Source organism: Leptonychotes weddellii, chromosome 11 (genome assembly GCF_054177405.1).
Source record: "Leptonychotes weddellii isolate Sample4059 chromosome 11, ASM5417740v2, whole genome shotgun sequence".
Classification (NCBI taxonomy): domain Eukaryota; kingdom Metazoa; phylum Chordata; class Mammalia; order Carnivora; family Phocidae; genus Leptonychotes; species Leptonychotes weddellii.
Window position 1 is genome coordinate 18,055,548 of NC_138379.1, and position 26,458 is coordinate 18,082,005.

General features: G+C 38.4%; 1 protein-coding gene across 7 annotated transcripts in view; it reads left to right on the forward strand.

Moving 5' to 3' along the window:
- Positions 1-25,143, forward strand: part of LRRC4C (leucine rich repeat containing 4C) — a 1,062,461-nt gene extending 1,037,318 nt beyond the window's left edge. For 5 of the 7 annotated variants that reach the window (XM_081798293.1, XM_081798294.1, XM_081798295.1 and 2 more), the window contains 3 exons: positions 2,019-2,070; positions 2,322-2,388; positions 23,114-25,143. In XM_081798293.1, coding sequence (XP_081654419.1) covers positions 23,156-25,078 — 1,923 coding nt within the window. In that variant the 5' untranslated portion in view covers positions 2,019-2,070; positions 2,322-2,388; positions 23,114-23,155 and the 3' untranslated portion in view covers positions 25,079-25,143. The remainder of the gene's footprint in view (positions 1-2,018; positions 2,071-2,321; positions 2,389-23,113) is intronic. The other 2 variants (XM_081798297.1, XM_006728292.3) reach the window with 1 other exon arrangement.
- The last annotated feature ends 1,315 nt before the right edge of the window (positions 25,144-26,458 follow it).

Consider the following 26,458-nt stretch of genomic DNA (forward strand, 5'->3'; position numbering starts at 1 on the left):
TTAATGAATGACTGGAGTTGCTGTTAGAAAAGTCTTTATTGGGGATGGAAGTTGAGTTGGAATCAAGGGTTTTCTAGTGGACAGATTGATTTTTGATGCCTCCAAGTGGAGGTCTTGAGTTAGCAGTTAGATGTACAAGTCTTCATTGTAGACTGGAGATGTATGTTTGTAGAGGGTGTTTAAAGCCACGGTGGGATCACGTGGAAGGCGAGTCTAGACAAAGAATAGGTCCACTAACTGAGCTCTGGTACACTCCAGGGTTTAGTGGCCTGACAGATAATGCACAACTAGTGATGGAGGTAGAGCAGATTAACCACTGAGGTAGAAAGAGAATCGAGAGAGTGGTTTCCCAGGAGTCAAGTGCAGACAGTGTTTCAGAAAGAACAGGGTGGTCACTATGTCAAATACTGCTAATTTTTGTCTAATATAAGAATTGAGAATTGGCTACTTCATTTAGCAATGAACATGAGTTTTCTCCTCCTACCTCTTCTTTACCCCCTCTACACACACTAATTGTTATCCACTGCCTTGCTCTCACATTATTATAAACCCTGACATGTTAACTTGTCACTCACATTTCATGTTTCCTAACTCAAGGGTTCTTGAAATCATGAGATTTGGGGAAACTTTCTATAAGATTGAGTTACACATCCTTTAAAAACCAATAACAGAAAATCCACAGATCATCTCTGAAATAAATTTGAATTATACTCAGTTTTACCTATATAATAATAGTAATATTCACTAGTGGCATTATTGCTTTGAAGTTTGAGAAGTACATTTACTTACATTCTGTGTTCCACACAGAAACATTTAACACAGTAAAGTGCCCAGCTTTGAAGCTTTCACCATCAGACTGTGCCACCTGCTAACACCTCCTTGTAGGAGTCACCAGCAGACCCACACTTCACTCCTCCTCATTCCTTGAAGATTTTAACACCTGCCTCCCTGCTTTTCTTTCCAATCCTACTCCTGATAGAATTCTTGGTGATTTCAATATCCATGTCAGTCCCTTGATCTTGATTACTAATTGTGTGGGCTTTTCCCATCTGTACTTGCTCAGGGTTTCTGCTTTGTACTGTTTGTACCAACTGTATGTCTAAGCTTCGGCTGTAAAGATCTGTGTTTGTGGGAATTAAAGATTCTTTAGTTTACTTCTTATGCTTTGCAAACTGCCAGTACTGTCTCTTCATGTTGCTTTGTTCTAAGTACTGTGTGGCCCTCAAGCTCAGATTCTAATTTTTAATATGCCATTGCCAGAGGAGTGTGGAAAGGGGGCGGGAATAGGAATCGGGATGGAGAGGAAGAGGAGATGTTAGCATCTCTTTTGTGTTTGGATGCGGGAAAAGAAACAGCTGGCGTTCACAGCTCATGCCTATGTCAAACTCTTTTTTTTTTTTTAAAGATTTTATTTATTTATTTGAGAGAGAGAGAATGAGAGACAGAGAGCATGAGAGGGAGGAGGGTCAGAGTGAGAAGCAGACTCCCTGCCGAGCAGGGAGCCCGACGCGGGACTCGATCCTGGGACTCCAGGATCATGACCTGAGCTGAAGGCAGTCGCTTAACCAACTGAGCCACCCAGGCGCCCCCCTATGTCAAACTCTTAGCATCCTATTTGACTTTAGTAATTTGGTGTGTTCTGTTTAACTGTTTCCTACCCATATTCAAAATATTTTATCTCCTTTGATCTTAAGAGGTGGTTTTGGTCAACACACTGGAGATCAGAGAGGAAATGGGATTTGTTGAAGGTCATGCATCTGATAAGTCAGAACCAAGTGTAGACAATAGGTCTTCTGACTCCAAACGCATTTTTTCATTGGCATTAAAACATGCATTGCTGCAAACGGCCAGTGGTTAAAATAGCTGCCTTGGCTCTCTGCCCAGGAGAATGTTAGAATACAGTGGCAATTCAATAAATATTGTCACCAGTGTTGTCTGTGGTGATGTTGGTGGCAGCAGATCCAGAAATGTACTGAATTATTCTAATGGATGCTTTTTTATTTTTTTTGTTTTTTTAGATTGGCACACACGTTGCCTGTTTACAGCATAGAGACCACAATGGAGAGCTAGGTGGGTGATGATTCATGCTAAATCTTTCCCACAATATGCTGAACACCACAACAGCAGCTAATGTGAAGTGGCTCATTATACACTGTCAAATCCAATAACAGCAACGACTGGCTTTGCTAGCATGAGCAACTTGTGGGAAGCCCAGCTACTGCAAACCACTACTGAATTTCAAAAAACAGGCTGCAGTATAGTAGAAAAGACATATTCCCTGAGTCATATTTGCAAATTTCTTGTATGTTTCTCTTTGCCAGCTTAGAAACAGCCTTCATGTTCCCAGCTTGACACCAGAGATGACTCTCCTTGGGATTCATTTCTCTTGTGAGTGCCTCCTCCTTCAGTTATATTTTATGGGCTAAAGATTTTATAAGGGTAGGGGTGGCTCATAGACAGATCTGGAATTGTGGTTCTCCTACAGAAATATTCCCAAAGCTCCCTCGTCACCCTGTCTTGCGCCAGCCAATCATGCCATTGCATAAATACATTTCCCTTCTGGAGCACAACATCCATAGGTAGCTTTTCTACCTCTACAGCGAGATACCATGAGGCAGTAGACAGGAGCACCGACTCCTTGCTCTATGACTTATGATTATGTGTCTTTTTGTCTCCATTTAATTGTAATCTCCTGGAAGGCAGGGTCCTGGATTTATTATCTCTGCAGTCTAATGCCTATGAGCCATAGTTGTCCCTCCATAAATATTTATCAGTAAAATTAATGCATTCCCTTCTAAAAAGTCTGTAATTAAGCTAAGGACTGGGGTTTAATCTTCTTGCCTCCCTTGTCCCTAGCACAGTGCCTGATACATAGTAGGTGGAAACTCCATGTTCCTTTAGTGAGGGAACAAGAGTATGAACGAGTGCATCAATCACATGGTTCCCTGTGGCCAAACTAAAGGCTAAGCAAACCTTTTCCAATCATCAGGGACAAAAAAGTGATAGCTTCCAATCATTCTTCTTTGGGCCACCAGGAGTAATGCCCTAAAAGTGGTTGTTTATTTTGGAAGGCAAAAGCTAATCTGAAGCTATTTTCTTTATTTTTATATTCAAATATCTACAAAACAGAAAAACACCAGAGACCTATTCATTGCGCCCAAATGATCTAGGGGGTAATAATGTGCTTGCTTTTCCAGCTGTGCTGCACTTTGGTGCTATCCTGGGTTTAACTGAAAATATGCTGTGACCTTGGTTTTGTTCACTGGGCATGGGGGGGTATAATTAGCATGAGGCCTCTGAAGAACTCCCTTTTAATGAATGTCATTTGGCTAATTTGAGGTTTGCCTGCGGGAAATAGCGTATGAAGTCCTGTAAAAACAAGACACATTTTTAACTTTTTATTTTGCCATACCTATTCATTGAATTCTAAATGCTATCATTGTATGATAATAGTATTGTCCCTAACAGTCTCATGTTTCATCATAATTAAATAAACAGCTTGTGAATTGCAGTCCAAAAAATGTCTGTGTTCCCCTCTTAACTTAAGGGGTTTCCATAGAAACTGTGGGCAGCGGGTTTAACTGACATTCATTGGACTTGAGGCTACATGCAGTGTTGCTATCTCTCTGTTTTCCTGTTACTCTGTGTCTATATCTCTTTCTCTTCCTTTAACCCTGGAAACCCTCTTTCCCTCCGTCCTCCTCCTCCTCCCCTTGCCCCTCCTCCTCTGTTCCTCCTCCCCCTTCTCTTATTAGCAATGAGGAAGTAATTTGGACTCAGTTAGATTTAACAAATGCAATAATACTAAAATGAGTTCTGATAAGTGTAATTGTGTTACTAACTGGAAATGTTTTTCTTCAAAAACAAAAGAATCGAGAGTGAAGTTTACTAAGGAAGCACATGCTGGTAAGAAGGAACCCTTGGCTGCCAGTTGAAAGTTTGCGGGCTGTATATCACAGTCCATATTTCCACCCCAGCTACGGCTTTTCCTTAATTTAGGCAACCTGAACTGACGTTTCTTTCTCCTCAGTCCTGATTTTCCGTCTTCTAAATGGAGCATAAAATCATTGTGCTGATCATATTCCAAGAGAAAGAAAGAGTTAATTAGGGGAAAAAAAAATACTGTATATTGTGTGCCTGATATTTTGCTAGATACTGACATTTAGGTTGTCTTAGTTGATCCCACAACATGCATTGCCAGGCAGTGTGCTGGAAGAAAAATGAATCTTGGCCTGGTGGTTGAAATCTAGATCCCACAACAGGCTGGTTGAAAAGCCTTGATTGTAGTGCATAGAGGCTCTGTCTTGGTTTCGCAAAGACATAATGAATACGAGCACTTCTAAGAAACGGTATTTCATTAAGATTAGTTATAATAATGTAGCCAGTACACCATAAGTCCAGTGTTTTCTTCATCCCTTTAGAAATGAGTTGCCAAGGGGCGCCTGGGTGGCTCAGTCGTTAAGCACCTGCCTTCGGCTCAGGTCATGATCCTGGGGTCCTGGGATGGAGCCCCGCATCAGGCTCCCTGCTCCACGGGAAGCCTGCTTCTCCCTCTCCCACTCCCTCTGCTTGTGTTCCCTCTCTCACTGTGTCTCTCTCTGTCAAATAAATAAATAAAATCTTAAAAAAAAAAAAGAAAAGAAAAGAAAAGTAAAGAAATGAGTTGCCAAAGAGTAAATTGCTTCTCCAAATCAACATAGCTGTAGAAAGTGTATCCATCTGGTGCAGTGGTTAAAAGGGTGTATCAAGACAGACCCAGATCAGCTACTAATTGTGTGATTTGGAGTAAGCTACAAACAGCATCTTCTTCATGAAGTTGTTATGAGGATTAAGTAAAGCATATGTAAAGTACACAGAGTATCTACCACATAGAGAGTTGTGGTTTTTACTCTTTCTGTCTCCCTCCCTCCCCCACCTTTCTGATTTTTTGTTTTTTGACTATGGATTCAAAGTAAAAAATGATCAGTCTCCAAAGTCTATCTAATATGTATAGTTTTATAAGTTATAAGTCATCTTACAATTCATAAACTATCTAAACTTATCCTGGTAATGAGAGAAGAGGGACAAAAAAATATCATGCTCACTTTGCAGGTGAGGAAAAAGAGATTCAGTTATTGACCAGATCTCCATATAGTGAAAGAGGAAGTGGAGTCTCTGGGGTTCCTTTTAAAATTAAAACTTTCAAAGTCTATGATTCTTAATTTGGGTTCTATGTTCACGAGTTTTAAAGCTTCACCCAGCAGATTTGAATTCATCTTTCCAACAAATCGTGAGAGGAAGACACTTTTAGCAGGGAGGGAGGAAAGGAAGGAAGCAGAGCGTACTTACACAGTCTGTCTTTTACGGACCTGTTTCCAGGTCATTCTCCCAGGATCCGAAGGGGCATGCAGAAATATGTTTCTCAATCCCAGGCACAGAGGAGGCATTGATTTTGCATAGCAATATGCTTTAGTGGGGTGGGGTGAAATGGGAAGAAAGAACTGAAAAGAAGCCATATATCAGTCAGAGATGTTGGTGGGCATCTAAAGAATTCCAGAAGAGTAAACAGCTTGGACAAGAGTGGGATGGGACATGATTGCTGGAGAGCATAATTGTTACATATATACATATATATATATATTCATGTTTACTTTCATATATATATATACACACATATATACATATACAAGATTTCATATATATGTATACATGTATATACATATACAAGACTAATCACAATGAACAAATTTTTTAATATGTAATCATCATAAGACTTCAAAGGCTCATCCTAGGAGAGAAGATGTTAGCTCTGCCATTTTTACTTGTGGTGTGCTTATGTTTGCCTTATTATTAGAATATTCATTCTGTGTTCTCTTTGAAAGATTCCCTTTATGCTCCTTTCTCCATTTTGGGTTAGTTCTTTTGTAGAAACTGAATAAAAGAATCCCTGAAGCCACTTAGCTAGACCCACAGAGATTGTAGTATGTCACCAAGTGCTGAAAACCTATGAACAAGTAACTGTACCACAGATTACCCCGCTGTGTTATGGAACTCCCTCTTTTGCTCAGGAGTCCTCACATATGTTATGTGACATCTGGAACCATTGCCAAATTAGTAAAACTGAATCTCTTTTATTTCTGAGATGAAAGTTACTTATAAAAAAAAATTTAATGTTTTTCTGCAATGCCCTAATGGATCATCTTGGCAGTTTTGGGGTCAAAGGGAGTGAATAAGAAAAGGATTATTTTTATAATCATGACTCCAGAGCAGGGTCAGCAGACTTTCTGTAGAGGGTCAGTAAGTAAGTATTTGGGGCTTTGCAAGCCTTATAGTCTATCATAACTACACAATTTTGCACTTTAATGTGAAAGCCGCCATAGAGAGTACATACACGAATGGGTGTGGAAGTATTCCAATAAAACTTCATTGAAAAAAAACAAAACAAAACAGATGGTGAGCCAGATTTTGTCCATGGGCAGTAGTTTTCCAACCACTGATCTGAGGATTTTGCCCACATCTCTATCCACCTTCCATTTCTGTGCACATGGCAGTTGCAGCTTCAAGGATGGGGCTGGGGAGTGTAGGAGTGACAAAAGTATCATAATTTACCCTGATTTTGTGGATTTTGCTTTTTGTTACACCTATTTTTGATTAAACCTTACCTTTCCAGTATTTCTTTGGCATGGGAGGAACAGGTATTCATTCTGTCTTCACTTTACAGAAGGGTACAGAAAGTTTAAGTGGTTTGTATCGTTGTCACCCATCTGTGATATCTGTATTAGGATCTGACTATCACCCCTGTGTTTTTTTATTTGGATTATTCTTTGTAGGATGCATCCTTTAGAGAATTAAAAAAAAAATGGTGGGAGAAATAACTAAGAAGTAATTTTCATTATCCAAACCAAGGAAAAAAGTAGTTAACTAATGACTTAAATAGGGACATGCACAGGCATCCCTACTTTCTTATTCCATTAAGATACCATAGGGGATCCAGTTCCTTATTGCTTTTCATGGATTTTCCTGATCTTTTTTTCCACGGTATGTTTTTGGAAATGATGAGTTTTAGGCCAATGAGTATCAGATAATACTCGGAGTTCTTGTTTTGCACAGTATTGTGTTAACTGAAGCTTGTTCGTATTGGAACGGAGTCTTCATGTTGCAAGGTTCCATCGTAACTGAGAGCAAATCTGTTATAAGAGAACTGTGCAAAAAAAGAGAGGACTTGGTGCCAGTATGCATGACCTATGTGTAACACGGCACCAAGCAAAATGAGGACTGCCTTAACTAAATAACTAAGAATCCAATTTCCAAACGTCTGCATCTGCCATATAATTCCGTCTTTTGCGGTCATTAGGGGGAAACAAAGAAATCACTGATTACAGTCATTCCCATTATCTGACATGTCATCACCAAGCTTTTGTCATTATGCAATGTTAACAGTGTTGAGGTTACTTGAAACCAGCTGCAGTTCCAATTAAGAGGCCATCCCTGCTATCTGCATTCTGATTAAAGGACGTTGCCTGGAAATCACAGAAGGAGTCTACTCTGTTTCCTCCCTTTGCTCAGATCTCATAAACACAGACTCAATTAAAGAGAGTTTCCTTATCATGTTTTTGTGGGTCATTTTGGTGAATTTATTAAACTCTTGAGTCATGCTGAAAACTGGCAGGTGGTGGCTCCGAGGTCTTCAGTAGGAGCCAGGACCTGATGGACAGGTTTGCTCTGATGTTTTAGAGAGTCTGAAATATACAGACGTCAGAGCAGCCAATCATGGGTCAGGAATCAAGGAAGTTGGTGAAATATGAAGGGAGTCTCACGGCGTAAGGATTGTAGAGCAGAGATGTGAAAATCTTAATGTCGTGTCAACCTATATTTTAGCTAAAAAGGAGAGCGTCATCCAGGCCCTCATTTTTTTCTTAATTCCTCAATTATTGAAATAATTTCTCAGTAGGCTTTCAGACCTTACAGTGTACTCTTCACTATCCATGCTCCATACTATTGCAAATTTGCTTTTCCTTAGATACTCTTCCCATAATACTATTTCCTTCCAACACAAGGAGAAAAATCAAGTCCCTACAACCCATCTGATGACTTAATACAGAATTTAAGGTGTTTTTCTGTCTCTTTATCACAATCTGGTATTATTTTGCTTATCCTACCTTCTCTCCCACTGGTTTTTAGTATAGATTCCTCATAGGAGTCACCTTGTGCCTCTCTTCCCAACATTCGTGTTCACTTTCATACGTTCCCCACTAATCACATGCCTCTTCTCCAGCAAACTCTCTCCCTTCTCTCTCTTTCTTCTTCAGTTATTGTGTTCTCCTAGAACATGCTGTGCATTCTTGTTTAGCACTTTCTGCTATATTAGATCCCTTATGTACTCCTTATGAATCCCACTATACTGTGAGACACCTGATATCAGGGAGACACTGGGTCCTAAGTGTCAAGAACTGAGAACTGTGCTTATTCAAATCCATATCTCCTATTAAATCACATGTCCACATAGCCTTCTCTGACTGTTCACACCTTCCTGCTTCCCTCTGACTACCAGGCTACTTCTAATGATCTGCACAACCACCTACACACTTACTCAGTGCAACGTTTGGCATTGGTTCATGACTGTTGTTTATGTTAGGCTTGTCACAGCACAGTGTTTCAAATGATCAGTGATGGGGAGTTACTGAGTGGAAGGGATTCCCTCACAAGGAAAGTTCACACAGTATTGGTACCCAAACTTGGAAGCATATATTATTAGAGCTGGAATGACTTTACTGGTTCTCTTTCCCAACATCCTACTATGAAATGAATCCCAAACATCATTAGTACTTTGCCTGGGGAGATTATATGTGTGTGTGTGTGTGTGTGTGTGTGTGTGTGTGTGGTTACTGTCTAGGAAACTTGGGGTTTGTACTGTTTAATAATAAACAGGGAAGAAAGTACTTGATAAAACATTGGAAGGTGATTTTAAAATAGGGATGACTCTCTATATGTATTTATTCTCTTCAGATTCCCAAGCATGGCAATTTAAATTGCATTACTCATTATAAAAATCTATATGCCTTTTGGATGCTATTGTTGGTTTGTTTGTTTTCAACCTATAAAGGCAATGATGACCTTGCACAGAGCATTTCCTAAGGATTAATGAGCAGTTGAGGGTTAATGGCTATCAACTCCTCCTAGCTAGTCATCAATCCAAAGGAAGCATGGGAAGCAAGGTCATTAACGGCATTACCAACTTCCTGAAATCCGATCCTTCTCTACCTGCCTTGCCAAGGGCTTATGTTAAAGATGGACTTGTTAGATTTTCAAAAGTTTCTTTAGTTACTTGCCTGTCATTAACCTGGACATAAGAATATATAAATATTAACGTAAATATGAATATATAAAAGAATAATCATTAGCCTCTGTGGACTGATAGAAGAATGTCATGAGAAAAATAATTTTTCATACTTTGATTAAACATAATTTGAAATGTTCAGCCTCTTTTATCTGCTTTTTTTTCCCTTTTTCAAACTGAAAGCCTAGAATCATCCTATTGTGCATCCTGAGAGGCTAAAACATGTGTCTAATTTCTGCAGTTTAGCCTCATTCAACAATAGATTTTGTTTCTGTGTGTATGGGGGGAGATTCTTATTGGGATTTGATTGTATTAGTTGTAACAGAATATTACTTTTTTGATTTACTCCTGTTATACAGACGATCTTCATTAATATTAATAACCATGATATTTTCTCTTTTGGCATCAGTCAAAACTACCCAAAATATTCTAAGAGATAGATAAATATTAACAATTCAGTTACACTACCTCAGTAAATTTTCCTTTAAGGAATAATCCATGGCTAAATGAAGGGTGGATGGTTCTGGAGCAGAGAAGTCCTCATTTCATCATGCAGCATCCTGATTCTTACATTGACACAAATTCCTTTAAAAAATGACATGGAGTGACAAATTGTCACCTGCATACCAGTGTTAATGTATGTGGCAAGGATCATTGTCATGAGGGAAGACAGTATTCCAAGACCTTTTCCAATGGACATTCATCTTGAAGTATTTACTCAAGACATGGGTCTTGTCCTTTGTTTTGTACTCTCAGAAATTTGATTTGGATAGCTCATCATGAGAAAGTTGTAGTCACACTTATAAATACATAAGAAATGAATATAGAGAACAGAATGCCAATTTGTTAAATTATAGCTAAGACTATAACAGACACTTCAAGTACTTCAGTCTGTCAAATCTTTTTATGTAGAACTTAAACTTTTTTGGAGTCATAAATCTCCTTGAGAATATGATGTAAAACCAATGAATAATCTTCCTATAAAAATATACAATCTCCACATTTATACAAAAATTTGCATATAATTTCAAGAGATTCATAAATGGTTTAAAATCCATTCGTGAGCTTCTTAGGAACCTTTGGATTGAACTATGCATTTTCATGGAAAAACATTATAATTCAATAAGGCAGTTGATGAGAAATCAAACTAAGAAAACTTAATTGTATGATTCAAATTGCTTTAGCATCAGATTATAATTGTCTTATGTATCAATCATTCTCCATAATTGGACTGCAGCTGTCACTGGGACTAGACAAATAACAGTAACAATAAATACAACAACAAATGTTCATATAATATTGGCTATGTACCAGGCACTGTTCTAAATCCTTCTATATATATTAAATCGTGTATTCTCACAACGATGCAGTATATAAATCAGAGTATCCAACCTCTAGGCATTTTCACAGATGGATACTACACACATTTTTATCTCTGATTTTTTAAAAAATCTCTATATTCCATTAGCCTTCACTTAGTTATGTAAGTAGTTGGTAAGTACCAGCCTTTTCCTGAGCCCCTTTTATTTTCTTTTTGTTTCTTTTTCTTTCTTTCTTTCTTTCTTTCTTTCTTTCTTTCTTTCTTTCTTTCTTTCTTTCTTTCTTTCTTCTTTCTTTTCTTTCTTCTTTCTTTCTTTTTTCTTTCTTTCTTCTTTCTTTCCTCTTTCTGTCCTTCTTTCCTTCTTTCATATATATATACATATATATATACGAAAGCCATATATTATCTAAAGATATATATATATATATAATGAAAGCTATAATGTTACAATGTGCCATGTAGTCTGGATGTAATATTCAGGATACAGCTTATTGCTGGTAAAGAGAAATTTTTACCTAGTCTATTGTTTTCAATCACACATTTACATGCTGATTTGGGGCAATCTACTTTTTCAGAATTTATTTTTACATTTTTGTGTGCATGAGAGGGCAAGGAGTAATTACTGAACCCCCCTCTTTATCATTTGTACTAAGTTGTATACTATTTTAACTTTTTTGGTTCTCATACAGGTCTTATCAATGGACCTTCATATGATATTTGTTGTTATAAAATTAGCTTATCATCCTGGCTCCTGACTATGAATTAAAATGGGGGCTACCTGCAGTAATGCAATTCAACAAATATTTACTGCATGCCTAGATATCATCCAGTTCCTGTCTTTCAGAAGCTTATGATTAATAGGTTGAATACATACCCAAACATTTAGATTCAAACACAGATTTGATAAATGTTATTGTCTTAACATTACAGACACTTATGGAAGGACAGATAAGTCCCAGCCAGTAAGACCATTGAAGGTCAAATAGAAATGGTCACTGTAAAATTGGCTCTGAGATTGGGTACAATTTTGACCGGGAAATCAGAGTAGGACATTCCTGGCAATGGGAAAAACAGGAACAAAGCTCTGAAGAGGAAAAGTAGGAGGCATATTTTTAGAATCAGGAACAGACTGCAGCCTAGACCATATTATGGAGAACAGTGGGAGATAAGACTGGAAAAGCAGTATGGCCCAGCATCATGGAGTGTCCTGTGTGTCACACTAAGGCGGTAGTTTTTAAGAGGGCAAATTTGCCCTCCAGGGGACATTGGCAATGTCTGGAGACACTAGATCCTCACAACTGGGGGTGCTACTGGCATCTAGTGGGTAGAGGCAGTAAGGGATGTAGGCTTTATTCTCTAAGCAAATGGAAACTATTGGTGGGTTCTGTTTTCTTGAACTGTGATTGTCTAGGTTCCTGGGGCTCGATACACTAAATCTGCAAAGTGTTAACTGCGTAGATCTCTGCCAGGAAAATATAAGACGAAAAGGCCAATTTTAGAGATAAAAAATAACATGTATTAATCATGTTGTGGCCCTGAACCTGAGAAAAGAGAAAGAATGAAAAGGAAAAGCAGAGAAGTGAAGTTTTTATGCATTGGTAGGATCTAGACTTAAAAATATTAGTGCAAAGGAGAATGCAGGCATTTCTGATAATTGGGACAGTCTTATTTCATTTCCTGAAGAATGAAATATCAAGCAGTATATGGAGCTTGAGGTTGCAAGATTTTTCTTTGGTTATTCATTTCACAAAACCAACAGAGCAAACATCTATCATAAAAATACAAACATATCCCTGAACACTTCAAATTCCACCCTTTAATTTGAGGAACAAGTCAGTCATCTATATTTCATTTCTTCATAAATAATAAACATCAAAAAGTGAGTATGATCAAAAGGACTCATAACCAGCCAGAAACTTCATGCCAGGTATGTTTATCTCTCTTGCATCATGTGAGACTAAACAAGCAGGAAAAAACAAATTAATTTTATTTTTAGCCTTTCCAAGTCATTGGCTATATTTCTGGGTCTGTTTTTCTAACATAAAGTAGATTTGACTTTTTGTAGCTAAGACAAAGTTGGAGCTGCGACCACTTACAATAACCCCTTGCCTATTCCATCTTGTTCCTTTGGATTGTGACAAAAGAATTAGGAGGTCTTTTTTTCACCCATGGATTTTCTAATTAATAGTTCAAATGAGTTCCAGAAGCAGAAACGTGATGATCAAGAAGCTCTTCCATTTTAAAGGGGGATTTGAAGATTACTTTACTTTCTGCCATAAAAATTCTTGTTCTCTGTTCTAAGTGCTCTGATCCAATGGAGTGACCTGGAAACTGAGCAAAACCTCCCTACCTCTGATGTACAAGTAGGTGCTATGTGAAGAATGAAATCAGGAGAACAACTTATGCATTATCTACATTAGAATTTCAAGGCAATCATGTTATTTTAGGCACATACAGCAGAGGGCATTGTTTGGCCAAACTTAAACAGGGCTGCTATTGACAATAATAAAGAAAGAAATAGGGAAGCCTTCCCCTGAAAACAAACAAACAAACAAAATAGAAAAGAGAGCTTGAAAACAATGAAATGAGCTTTTTATTGCATTGTGCTCCCCAGCTTTTCTTTGTAGGAAGGACTTCTGTGAAAATAGTTAAAAACTAGACAAACATTTCAGAAATTGATGAAATTCCTACTGTGTGAGTTGGACTCTACTAGATGCTAGGGATCAATTAGTGAATGTGACATCATTTAGGTCCTCAATGAATTTATAGCCTTAACTATCTACAGGCTGCTTGGACACCAGTTTATTCATTTATTTATTCATTCATACATTTGGCAAATATTTGATGAACATTAATCGAGGTGAAAACTACTGAATAGGACAAACAAATCTCTGCTCTGTGGAACTTAATATTCCACTCAGATGAGACAGGCAGTAAGAAAATAAGCATCTAAGTATATGAGAAAAATACCAATAATAAGTATATAGTGGAAATTAAATATGGTGATGCAATTGAGAGTGGTAGAGGTGCTTCGTTAGGCTGGATGGTCAAGAAAAAACTTCCTGAAAAGGAAAAATTCAAGGGATGTTCTGAAGGACAAGGAAAACCAACCATGCAAAAATCAAAGGACATGCGGTGCAGGCAGAGGGGACCCTACTGCAAAGGTCCTGAGGGAGGACAACGCTTGGAGCATTTGAGGACCCAAGGAAGTCCAATGTGGTTGAAGAGAGAAGGGGGATGAAGAGAAGTTGAAAGGTCCGAGATGCAGGCAGGTATCAGATGATTTTGATTTGGGGACCAAAACAGTTTGCATTTTGCTCTAAAATGATATGGAGCTAATAGGAGCATTTCAACGGAAGAATGACATGAACATATTGATATTTTAAAAATTCACTTTAAATGTGTATGGAGAGGTGAGGTGAGGCAATTGCCAAAGTAGAGAAACTGGTCAGAAGGTATTTCAGTGGTCCAAGTTAGAAATGAAGATGATTTGGCCTAGAAAGGGTCAAAAGGAAAAGTAGATGGATCCAGTTATATTTTAGTAAGTCACGTGAATAGTGTTGTGCTGGATATTAATAAAGAAAAAGAAAAGTCAAGGAAGATTCTTAACGTTTTTGCATTGAACAACTAACTGGCTGTGTGTTAGTGGCATTTGGGAGGTGCAGAGACAGGTTTGGGGATTTGTTTTTAGTAGATGCTATGGCATTTAATTCAAGTAATCCTCTCAATGTCTATTTATTAATGTTATTACCATCACTCCCACTTAGAAAGGGGCAACGTGGAGGAAGCCAATTTGCCGAAGATCAGTCAGTAATACTAAGCCAACCTTCCAACCCTCCTCATTCTATTCTCAATCTGGTTTTTGTTCCTCTAGGTTTTGCTAATATAAGTTTCTGGCTCTTTCTGTGCTTAAGCATTGTTTCAAGTTGGAAAGTATAGCATTTCATTAGGGAACCAAAACTGAATGTGTGTTTAGTAGTCCTTTGTGTGCCATTTACAGAGCAGAGCAGCACCAGAGATCAGAGATGCCTCTCTCCTGACATGCACATCAGAGTTTCCAAAAATCATACCCCGATCCCTGTGTACAATGATATATTTTTTTAATGTGACCACATACAGAAGCTGATTTTGCCTTCACTGGAATTTCATGCTCTACAGGATTTCAGCTAGGGCTAATTAATTTCTTTTTTTTTTTTTTAGGATTTTATTTATTTGAGAGAGAGAGAATGAGAGACAGAGAGCATGAGAGAGAGGAGGGTCAGAGGGAGAAGCAGACTCCTTGCTGAACAGGGAGCCCGATGTGGGACTCGATCCCAGGACTCCAGGATCATGACCTGAGCCGAAGGCAGTCGCTTAACCAACTGAGCCACCCAGGCGCCCTAGGGCTAATTAATTTCAACCTGTACACATCTCAGTTATCAGATCATCAGATTGAGGATCAGTTTCATTCAGTTTTAAAGTAATGCTAGGGATGTCGATTATTGAAGTCACAGGACTTTTCCATCAACCATTCCTCTCTCCAATTTCTTTTACATACAAGGGCAGATCATCCTTTTATACACAGTGCTCTCTCATCAAACCTTTTCCTGCCTAAGGGGATTGTGGTTTCTTCCTAAATCTCTTTATTGAAGCAATCCAAACTTCCACCAGGCTTGCAGCGCCCCTCAGTTGGGCCAACTCAACCATCTAAATTCTGCAGCATTAGCCTTCTGCTTCCAGGAAGTCAGTTTTCCTTCATTTCATGCTCCTACTCCTCTGCTTTTTTAAGTAATCTCTTACCTCCTCCACCACCACCCTGACTCAATGCAAGTTTATGTCCCCTTAAAGACTTACATACTGAGGGTTCTAGAGGGGAGGGGGTGGGGGTATGTGTTAGCCTGGTGATGGGTATTAAAGAGCGCACGTTCTGCATGGAGCACTGGGTGTTATACACAAACAATGAATCATGGAACACTACACCAAAAACTAAAGATGTAATGTATGGTGATTAACATAACATTAAAAAAAAAAAAAGACCTACATACAATCCTGAATCCTCTTCTTAAAACTTTCCCTGATTGTCTGTGACTTCTGACAACCCTTTATGGCATTTAAATATTGAATATGTTGGTTTGCGTTAGTACCCAGGACACCTATATGTACACTTTTTTATTTTTTATATGAATTTGTACAATTGTATTATAGCTCCAATGAGATTATGATGTTCTAGAAGGCCTGGCCAATTTCATTCTTATACTCCTGACTATACCGTCCAAACAATAGCAACATGCTGGCCACATGCTTTTTTTTTCCTTTTCTTTTCAATACATAGTTCTCTCTACTCGCTGTTTCTTTTCACCTGGTACTACAATTGTGTCACCTCTGAATCCCAAAATATGTATTATTTTATATAAATCAGATTAAGTCTTTGAGAAAAATGAAAATGCAGACTCGGGTGTCATCATCATCATCTTCTTCTTCAGCTCAATTTCTTGTAATTTTCTGGAAACATTGCCAGGTCAGTATGTTCAGCCAAAGAACCTCCTGTTGACTTGACAGGTTGAGTCCCTGGTTTACAGCCATTTAAATGTTATATCATTTCCATTACATTTGCCTAGAGGGTCAGCCCTAGGCACAGTTACAAAAATTTTCTTCTCCCTGAAAATCTGCAGAGCTACATAATATTATATATGGAGTAGAGAAAACTCAACAGACTTATAAAATTGGGTTTCAGTTGGGAAAAAGTGAATTATATTAGAAAATATTTATAGAATAATTTTGATTGGAGAGGTAAGCTATCTTTGATAATGGTATTATTTGAGGTGTTGTTTTTCCTTCTCCGGTGTATTCTAGCACTCTTTAAAATTGAAAGAGTTATCCAGAGAAATGACTGTAATGGAAAGCCTTTTAGCATGATAGGGATGAGCCTCACCTCCTTTCTGACAAGCAGTACATGTTGCCTCAGTTTACATTGTTTCCTTTGGTAGGTCTCAAATTTATAACGGTACAAGAAATCAGAATTTTTCTACTGTCTTACTTGTTTCTTTGCTATTGGTTCCAGAAGTGGGGAGATCGTGAGAGAAAAAAAGAGAGAGGGAGGGAGGCAAGGGGAGAGGGAGAAAGGAGAATGAATATGTGAGATAGGTTTCACTGTAAGTAACCAGGAAAAAGTAATTGTTTATACTGTAAGGCATTGAATATTTTAAATATTAAGAAAATATAGAGGAAAGATAGTGACAGGATTCATTAATTCAGCTGTCCATCACGAATATCAAAAATACAAATTCTTCCCCTCTTTCCATTTTCCTTCCTTGGCATAACTCCTTTATTCTTAGGCTTCCTCCTTTCTTGGCCACAAGTTGGCTTCAGCAACTCTAGGCATCTTACACTCACAACAATACCCAGAAACAGAATAAAGAACTATTTCTTCCCCATGTTTTTCTTCTTTTTAGTGGGAGAAAAAAAATTTCCTGAACCCCTCAGCTGATTTCTTCTCACATCTCATTGGCCAAATTGTGTCATATGTCCAGACCTATTCAGTCTCTAACAACAGAAATGGTGCAACCAATATTTGTTTAGACAAGAGCTCAGCAAACTATAGTCCAAATTAGCCCTGGAAGCTAAGAATGTTCTAGAATTTTTAAATAGAAAAAAATGTTAAGAATAATATTTTGAGGGGCACCTGGGTGGCTCAGTCAGTTAAGCATCTGCCTTCAACTCAAGTCATGATCCCAGGGTCCTGGGATCCAGCCCTGCATTAGGCTCTCTGCTCAGCGGGGAGTCTGCTTCTCTCTCTCCCTCTAACCCTCCACCCTGCTTGTGCTTGCTCTCTCTCTCTCAAATGAATAAATAAAAAATCTTTAAAAAAAAGAATAATATTTTGAGACATGTGAAAATGGTATGAAATTCAAATTTCAGTGCCCATAGTAAGTTTAATCAGAACCATATCCATTCATTTAGGCTACAATGGCAGAATAGAGTAGTTACAACAGGAGACCATATGGCCTGCAAAGCCTAAAATATTTACTATCTGGTCCTTTACAGGAAAAATTTGGCTAGCCCTACCTTCAACCAAATTCTGTTTACCCAGCAGTCCTGGGTCAGTCTCTTCCAAAGCAGATAATATAGTTTTGTGATTTTTTTTTTTTTTTTTTTTTAGGATGGGAGTGAAGATTCCTGAACAAAATGTTCTAGGGAAAGAATAAGGGATGAGGATGTTGAGTAGGCAACAAATGTGAAGAAAGAGAGAAAGAGAGGTTCAAGCATAATTTAAATGAATAATCCATACTTAGTGCTGTTAAAAGCTGTCTCCCAACACAACCTGTTGAAAAGACAGAGCGAGTTTATTTCTTACTCTGTTAAGGGAGGTCACCATCTCACAAAGGTATGGGAGTATCTGTTAGTAGAGTGGTGAAGATTAGGACAGAATTTATGGAGAATTGGAAGTCTGATTTGAGAGGAGTTTCACTGTGGGAGGTTGATTAGGAGAGAGTAAAAATTATGGTACAGCCATCCAAGATTTGTGAAAACAGCAAAGTGAGGCGAGAGATTCAAAGAATCTTAAGTATAGACTGCCATTAGATGCTTTCTATGAAAGAACTGCTGGATCTTTGGGCAGGTTCCTAGAGGGACAATGAAACCATTTGCTTGGACAGGAGAGTCCCCAAAGATAGAGATGCTAATAAAGACAATGGAAGAGCAAAATCATGATTATGTCAACAGAAAGGTATGGTTTGGAGGTCTCTGTCCAGGCTGAGTGTGGGGCAAGTGGTCTTGGTTCTCAGTATTTAGGGGTTTTGTCGCAGATACATGTGAGTGTGAGTGTGTGTTCTGTGGGGGAGAGTAGTTGTGGCTAATAAATTCACCTTTCTTTTACCTGGCTCCAAACTAGTTCCAATACCTAGACCCAGTTTATGCTAACTGAGCAATGATACTGTGCTAAATAAACCACCCCCTGTATATCAATGCACTGAAGCGTGGGTAGGGAAAGAAGAAAGGTCTGTTGACAAAGTCAGAATATCCTCTGGGACAAGGCTAAAAGTATTACAGTTTAATCCAAAACCCATACAGGTCCATTTGTAAATGCTGTCAGATGACATTATAATGGATAGTGCGTACTTTAAAATTGATTTCTTTTTGATGTGATAAAAACATCTTATGAAAGAGGTGTTGAAACATAGCTTTAAATGTAAAGTAACATAATTTAGATTTTAAAATAGAAAACCTTTTGTTGATAGTAGTTTATTCGATTCAGTGCATGTACCAAGCATTATTTTCTGTGGGTTATAAATTACCTTTGAACCAGCTATAATTCATAAATTGTTACTTATGACTGATTTATAGGAAATCTCATTAATAGCAATAGCAGGAAGACCTTGAAGTAAGCAAGAAATAGAAAATAAGACAGCCTGGGAATTGAAAAGGAAGAGACACATGCACTCTACAATTAATTGCAATGTATTGGATTTGCATATGAAAGCATGCTTCTGATCATTGCAGTTAATCCTTACCATAACTTTGAGTAATAGATATAAGTGTTATTCCTATCTTATATAAGAGGAAGAAACTGAGCGTCCCATCACTTTATTTTTAGTTTGAATATGTTTTAAATATTTATTATATATTGCTTATTATGAGCTGGTAAGTTTATATATAAACTTACTATATATACATATATATGTATATATGATATATATATAATGTGATATTGCTAACAAAAGCCTTTTGAGTAGATGACAGTGGTGTTTCTCTTTTACAGGCAGGAAAGTAAAGAGAAGTGAAGTAACTTTTCCAGTTGTAGAGACATGGAGGTTTAAGCAGGTATTTAAATTTAGCAAGTCTTTACCAGAGCCTTCTCCCTTGACCATGGAACATGGCTCCCTTTGCTATGTCTTATTTTAAGGAGAAAAGGATAGCAAATGGCTTATCTTAAGCAAATGACTTAGCTTCTTCACTTCTGTGCTATGTCCAGTCAATCAGTTATTTCTCTATATCTCTATTGCCAGAGACCCTAGGATTCTGAGAGTCATAGGGTGGGAGATGGGAGGTGAACTAGAGGAGCAGGACCCTGGGACCCCAATCCTAAAAACACCCATCAGTTAATGTATCAGAGATTTTATGTGCTATTTTCTAAATGCCCAATTACCTAAAAATTGTGTGTTGGAGAGAGGGGAGCAAATGTAAAACTACACCAAATCATATGAATAAAAATTTTCAGTGGTTGTGTTACTGGAAATTTAAGTAGGGTTCTATTTAAAGTGGAAATCTACAAGGGTTTTTAAGGTCATGTTTAAATTTACAATAAAAAATAACTCCTAATCTAGCTCAGGGTGAGAAGCCTACCAATCATATTGTTGTCACAGTGTAAATGGGACAATAGAATAGACCTATAAAGCCATCAACAAGATTAATAAAATGAGCAGGGCCCCATTATTTAGTGATTAGTTGTTTTAAAATGTAGATTTTATTATTATTTCTGTATGATGAGACAAATCAGGAGGCAATCGTCACTGAAGTTTTTTTTGTTTTTTACTCACAATTCCCAAGAGGAGGGAGCATGCCATGCCACATGGGGGCCACACAAGGAAGCACCAGGGTCAGTCAGGGGGGTACAGGGAGCAAGGGAAAATCTGAGCAAGAGCCTTTATCATGGTTTGTGAGAAAAAGCAAGAGAAGTCAGGGTAAGCAGGCTGGTAATTGGCTAGCCCTGTGAGATCCTGATAAAGAAGGTGGTCGGGGTATAGGCTTCAGACTGATTGGTTTGCATATGAAAGGCATGCTTGTGGGCAAGTCTTTTACTATCTCTAAGAATTGGCTAGCCCGTGGAGGGGTCTCTCTGGAACAACAAGGCCCCAGATACCAAAACATAAGAAAATATAGAAAATAGGACCACCTGAGTGGCTCAGTTGGTTAAGTGTCCAGACTTTTGATTTCGGGTCAGGTCATGATCTCAGGGTCATGAGATGGAGCCCTGCATCAGGCTCCATGCTGGGTGTGGAGTCTGCTTAAGATTCTCTCTCCTTCTCCCTCTGCCTCTCACCCCCCCCCACTGGTGAGCTCTCTCTTTCTCTCTCTCTCTTAAAAGAAAGGATGAAAAAAGAAAGAAAGAGAGAGGGAGGAAGGAAGGAAGGAAGGAAGGAAGGAAGGAAGGAAGGAAGAAAAAAAAGAAAGAAAGAAAAAGAAAGAAAGAAAAAAAGAAAATATAGAAGTTAGAAAGTCATGATTACTGTATTAGTGCCTATCACTACACATACACAGAGTTGTAACTAGATAGTAACTGTTTCTGCACATACACAACAGCCTTTTTATCCAGTGCCTACAGTGTGACAAGTGAGAAAAACCATCAGACATGGCCTCTGTCCTCATGGTGTTCACAGGCTAGTGGGAGAAACAGAACCAGGGACTAACGATCATAGTACTAGGTGGTGTGAAAAGTCAGTCTAGCACTGCTACAGCCCCGAAGAAAGAACTAAGTCTATTTCCCAGGCCCTCCGTTCTCATGCCACAGGGAACTGTTTACTGGTCCCTGGATGTACTAGCATCTTTCATGGGTCCTTGTCTTGGTTCAAGATGGTTCTTGCCTAAAATGCTCTTCTTTCCTTTTTTTTTTTTTTAAATCAACTTCTTCTAGAAAACCTAGATCAGATGATCCTCTTCTTTGAAAATTCTCTGATTTACCAGCACAGACTGAGCTCATCTGACATCAGTGCCTTTGTCCCAGTGTGGCTGGGTCTCATACCAGTGAATATATATTATTGTAATTCATCTGCTTACCTATCTGTCTCACCTTCTGAACTATCGTTTCCTCAGGGGTAAGGATGATATTCTTCATCTTTATATGCCTGGTACTCAGCAAGATGTCTGGGTAAGAGAAACAGCATGGACAGTAATAATAATATCTAACATTACTGAGTTTTTACCATGTGGGAGGCATTATTCTAAGGGCTTTATCTGCATTAACTAATTTTATCCTCACAACAACACAGGGGTTATGTACTATTATCATTCCCATTTTGCAAGTGAGGAGGATGTGTCATGGAGAGATTAGTAAGTTGTCCAAGGTGACACATAATAAGTACTAAATTAGTGCCTTTTTGAATTAGAATGTAGTGATTCCCCATCCCTTTTTTCTTTTGTTTGTTTCCAAGAGATTCATAGAAGAGACACTGTTTATTGAGATGAGAGATTTAGAAGTCATTATACAAGTGCCCAATGCATGATAAGAGTGGGACATACACTGGGTAACCCAAGCTCCTTTAAAATTTCTTCTTGTGTCAGAAGAGATGCAGAAAGTGAGTTATTTTATTCCCCTTCCCACAAATCTACTTAAAATCAGTGAGAGTAGGGGTACAAGACATAATTTTTCTGTTATACTAAGGTATCTTCTGTACGTAAAAGTTATGTTTCATAGAAATGATTTAATTTGTGGTATGTCTGCCTATAGGCAGCAGTTGCTATATTATAATGAGTTTGGGTATTTGAAAATCTCTAAAAGTTTATGTACATTTGTGTATGCCATAGTTTCAGTGTATCTTCACAGGTGCTATAAGTCAAGTTGCCAGGGTTTACAGCTGAGGTCACCCCCCAAAAAGGTATTTTAGAGAAACTAATCATGAAAAAAATATTTTACCTTTGCCATCATTCTCCCAGAAACTTTTTCATGGAGTATTTGAGATCATATGCTCTTGGACCAATCAGATGAGTGTGTGAGTCATGGTTCTGTACTTACGAACTTTGTGACCTAAGGCATGTTAGTTTCCCTGTGATTAAACATCTTCATTTTGGAAATGGAGACTATAGAAGTCCCTAACTCAGAGAAGTGCTGTAAGGAAGAGAAAGGATCAATCCACGCAACTTATGTAATTGAAAAGGGCCCCATTCACAAAAGGGCCCATGCTTGATTAATGCTCTGTTGTTACAGATTTGAAATTCTTCATAATTTTTAAGAAGCCATCCCCCAGTTTCATTTGGCACTGGGCCCTGCAAATTATATAGCTATTCCTGGATAGGATTGTTTGTGAAGTCTATAGCCCATGGTGCCTGGCACACAGAAGAACTCTCAATAAAATATCAGCTATTAACTGATTTTGCATGGGAGCTTTTAGCTTGTTGGGTATAGCCCCAAATCTTATTTTCTGAACTTTTCCAATCTGGTCTGGCCATTGAACCTTCTGGTGGAGTACATCTCGTTTGTCCTCATGTATTCAAGTCATACTTGGTTGGTAAACACTATAGTAAGGTGTTTCACCTCATTCTTTCATTCCTCTGTGAGTGCATATTTGGTAGATATGGGCTGTGGATGACTGCTAATTTGAAGTACAGAAACATTTTCTCTATAAATATGAGAATTGAGCCACATCGCTCAATAAGGGACATTAGATTTGTTGTTTGCTTAGTCTGAGAAATGATGGCTTTAGCTGATACACTGATATCACTGACATTACTCCAGAAAGACATTTGGAGGAGATCTAATACTCTTTTTTGTTCTTATATTGCAGACTATTTGAACTCCAGAAGGACCAACACCAGATAAATTATGAATGTTGAACAAGATGACCTTACATCCACAGCAGATAATGATAGGTCCTAGGTTTAACAGGGCCCTATTTGACCCCCTGCTTGTGGTGCTGCTGGCTCTTCAACTTCTTGTGGTGGCTGGTCTGGTGCGGGCTCAAACCTGCCCTTCCGTCTGCTCCTGCAGCAACCAGTTCAGCAAGGTGATTTGCGTCCGGAAAAACCTACGGGAGGTTCCAGATGGCATCTCCACCAACACGCGGCTGCTGAACCTCCATGAGAACCAAATCCAGATCATCAAAGTGAACAGCTTCAAGCACTTGAGGCACCTGGAAATCCTACAGTTGAGTAGGAATCATATTAGAACAATTGAAATCGGGGCCTTCAATGGTCTGGCAAACCTCAATACTCTGGAACTCTTTGACAATCGTCTTACTACCATCCCAAATGGAGCTTTTGTATATTTGTCTAAACTGAAGGAGCTCTGGTTGCGAAACAACCCCATTGAAAGCATTCCTTCTTATGCTTTTAACAGAATCCCTTCTTTGCGCCGACTAGACTTAGGGGAATTGAAAAGGCTTTCATACATCTCAGAAGGTGCCTTTGAAGGTCTGTCCAACTTGAGGTATTTGAACCTTGCCATGTGCAACCTCCGTGAAATCCCTAACCTTACACCTCTCATAAAACTAGATGAGCTGGATCTTTCTGGGAATCATTTGTCGGCCATCAGGCCTGGCTCATTCCAGGGATTGATGCACCTTCAAAAACTGTGGATGATCCAGTCCCAGATTCAAGTGATTGAACGGAATGCCTTTGATAACCTTCAGTCACTCGTGGAGATAAACTTGGCACACAACAATCTAACATTACTGCCTCATGACCTCTTCACACCCTTGCATCATCTAGAGCGGATACACTTACATCACAACCCTTGGAACTGTAACTGTGACATACTGTGGCTCAGCTGGTGGATAAAAGACATGGCCCCCTCCAACACAGCTTGTTGTGCTCGATGTAACACTCCTCCCAATCTGAAAGGGAGGTACATTGGGGAGCTTGACCAGAATTATTTCACATGCTATGCTCCTGTGATTGTGGAGCCCCCAGCAGACCTCAATGTCACTGAGGGCATGGCAGCTGAGCTGAAATGTCGGGCCTCCACGTCCCTGACCTCTGTATCTTGGATTACTCCAAATGGAACAGTCATGACACATGGGGCATACAAAGTGCGGATAGCTGTGCTCAGTGACGGCACATTAAACTTCACGAATGTAACCGTGCAAGATACAGGCATGTACACGTGTATGGTGAGTAATTCCGTTGGAAATACCACTGCTTCCGCCACCCTGAATGTTACTGCAGCAACCACTACTCCCTTCTCTTACTTTTCAACCGTTACAGTAGAGACTATGGAACCTTCTCAGGATGAGGCACGGACCACAGATAACAACGTGGGCCCCACTCCAGTGATCGACTGGGAGACCACCAATGTGACCACCTCTCTCACGCCACAGAGCACAAGGTCGACAGAAAAAACATTCACCATCCCAGTGACTGACATAAACAGTGGGATCCCGGGAATCGATGAGGTCATGAAGACCACCAAAATCATCATTGGCTGTTTTGTGGCCATCACACTCATGGCTGCAGTGATGCTGGTCATTTTCTACAAGATGAGGAAGCAGCACCATCGGCAAAACCATCATGCCCCAACAAGGACTGTTGAAATCATTAATGTTGATGATGAGATTACAGGAGATACGCCCATGGAAAGCCACCTGCCCATGCCTGCTATCGAGCATGAGCACCTAAATCACTATAACTCTTACAAATCTCCCTTCAACCACACAACAACAGTTAACACAATAAATTCAATACACAGTTCAGTGCATGAACCGTTATTGATCCGAATGAACTCTAAAGACAATGTACAAGAGACTCAAATCTAAAACATTTACAGAGTTACAGAAAACAAACAATAAAAAAAAAGACAGTTTATTAAAAATGACACAAATGACTGGGCTAAATCTACTGTTTCAAAAAAGTGTCTTTACAAAAAAAAAACAAAAAAGAAAAGAAATTTATTTATTAAAAATTCTATTGTGATCTAAAGCAGACAAAATTATGTGTATTCCTCAGAACCTGTTTTTGCTGCACTTATTTACTATTTTCCCACATCTCATCCCTGCCTTCCCTGGTTGCCATATTTTTCATAGGAGATCTCAAGTCCCTAAAGAACTGGCCTAGGAAATTTTGTAAGAATTCTGTTACACTTTGAGATTTTTATGGTGAATTCTAGTGGTGAGATCCAGTCTATTTTGTCTTTCTTTCTTTTTTTTCCTCTCTCCTTTCTTTCCCTCATGCCCTTATGAAGTAGTCCAATGGGGAATACAATATTAGAAATAGATTTTTAAGAGAGAACAAGATTAAAAAAATGCAAGATCTTATATTTTTCATGTAATGACCTGTTCTGTATTTACGAGGAGAACCATTCAATGGCAAAGCAAAAAGAAAAAAAAAAAGAAAAAAAGAGAAAAAGTAAGCAAACAGATTAATTTACATATGAGCATCTATAAAACCCATGATCTTTTAAACACCTCTAGAACCAGAATTTGTAGTTCAAAAACTAAAAAATAAGGTTATAAATAAAATATTGTTGGTTTTTCTGTACCTGGACACAACTCATTTGTAGTATGGCTCAAATGTGAGAAAATTGAAGGTAATTAGATTTCCTACTTTCTCAGAAAGAAAAAAAAAATATTGTATTCTTCAGTCACAGCATCAATCTCCATGGTGTCCTATTTCATTAGCTGACTTGAGTATTGGATCTATATTCAAGGATGCTGTGGTATTTTTTTTTTTCCTTCTCATTAGGAGCACCCTTTGTAGAATGCTCAGATTAAAAAATAATGATTTTGTGAAGTAAATTCAATCCCACTTGGAAGAAAGTTTCATTATAATTTATTCACTGTCTCCTAGGTTAAGTTCTACTGGCTAGATAAAGTACAAGAGAATGTGAAGGTATTCTAAATTATCTAAGTTGAAAAATAATTTTTGGTGCTGAGTATCAGCAAATTCAGTTCAATTCCACAATAATTATTAAAGACCTTCTATGTTTTAAACACTGATCTTAGTGCTGTGGGTACACAATTGACAAGACCTGCTTCTTGTTCTTAAATCATGAAATATAATTAGAAAAAATATCAGCCTATTATTGAGGGCTAGCTCTAATTTTACTGTTAGGTGGAGGCTGTGAATTGGGAACCTGAAATTTCAAAAATATTGGGTTACTGTTATTACAGAAAACTTGATTTATGGTTTCTTCTGTC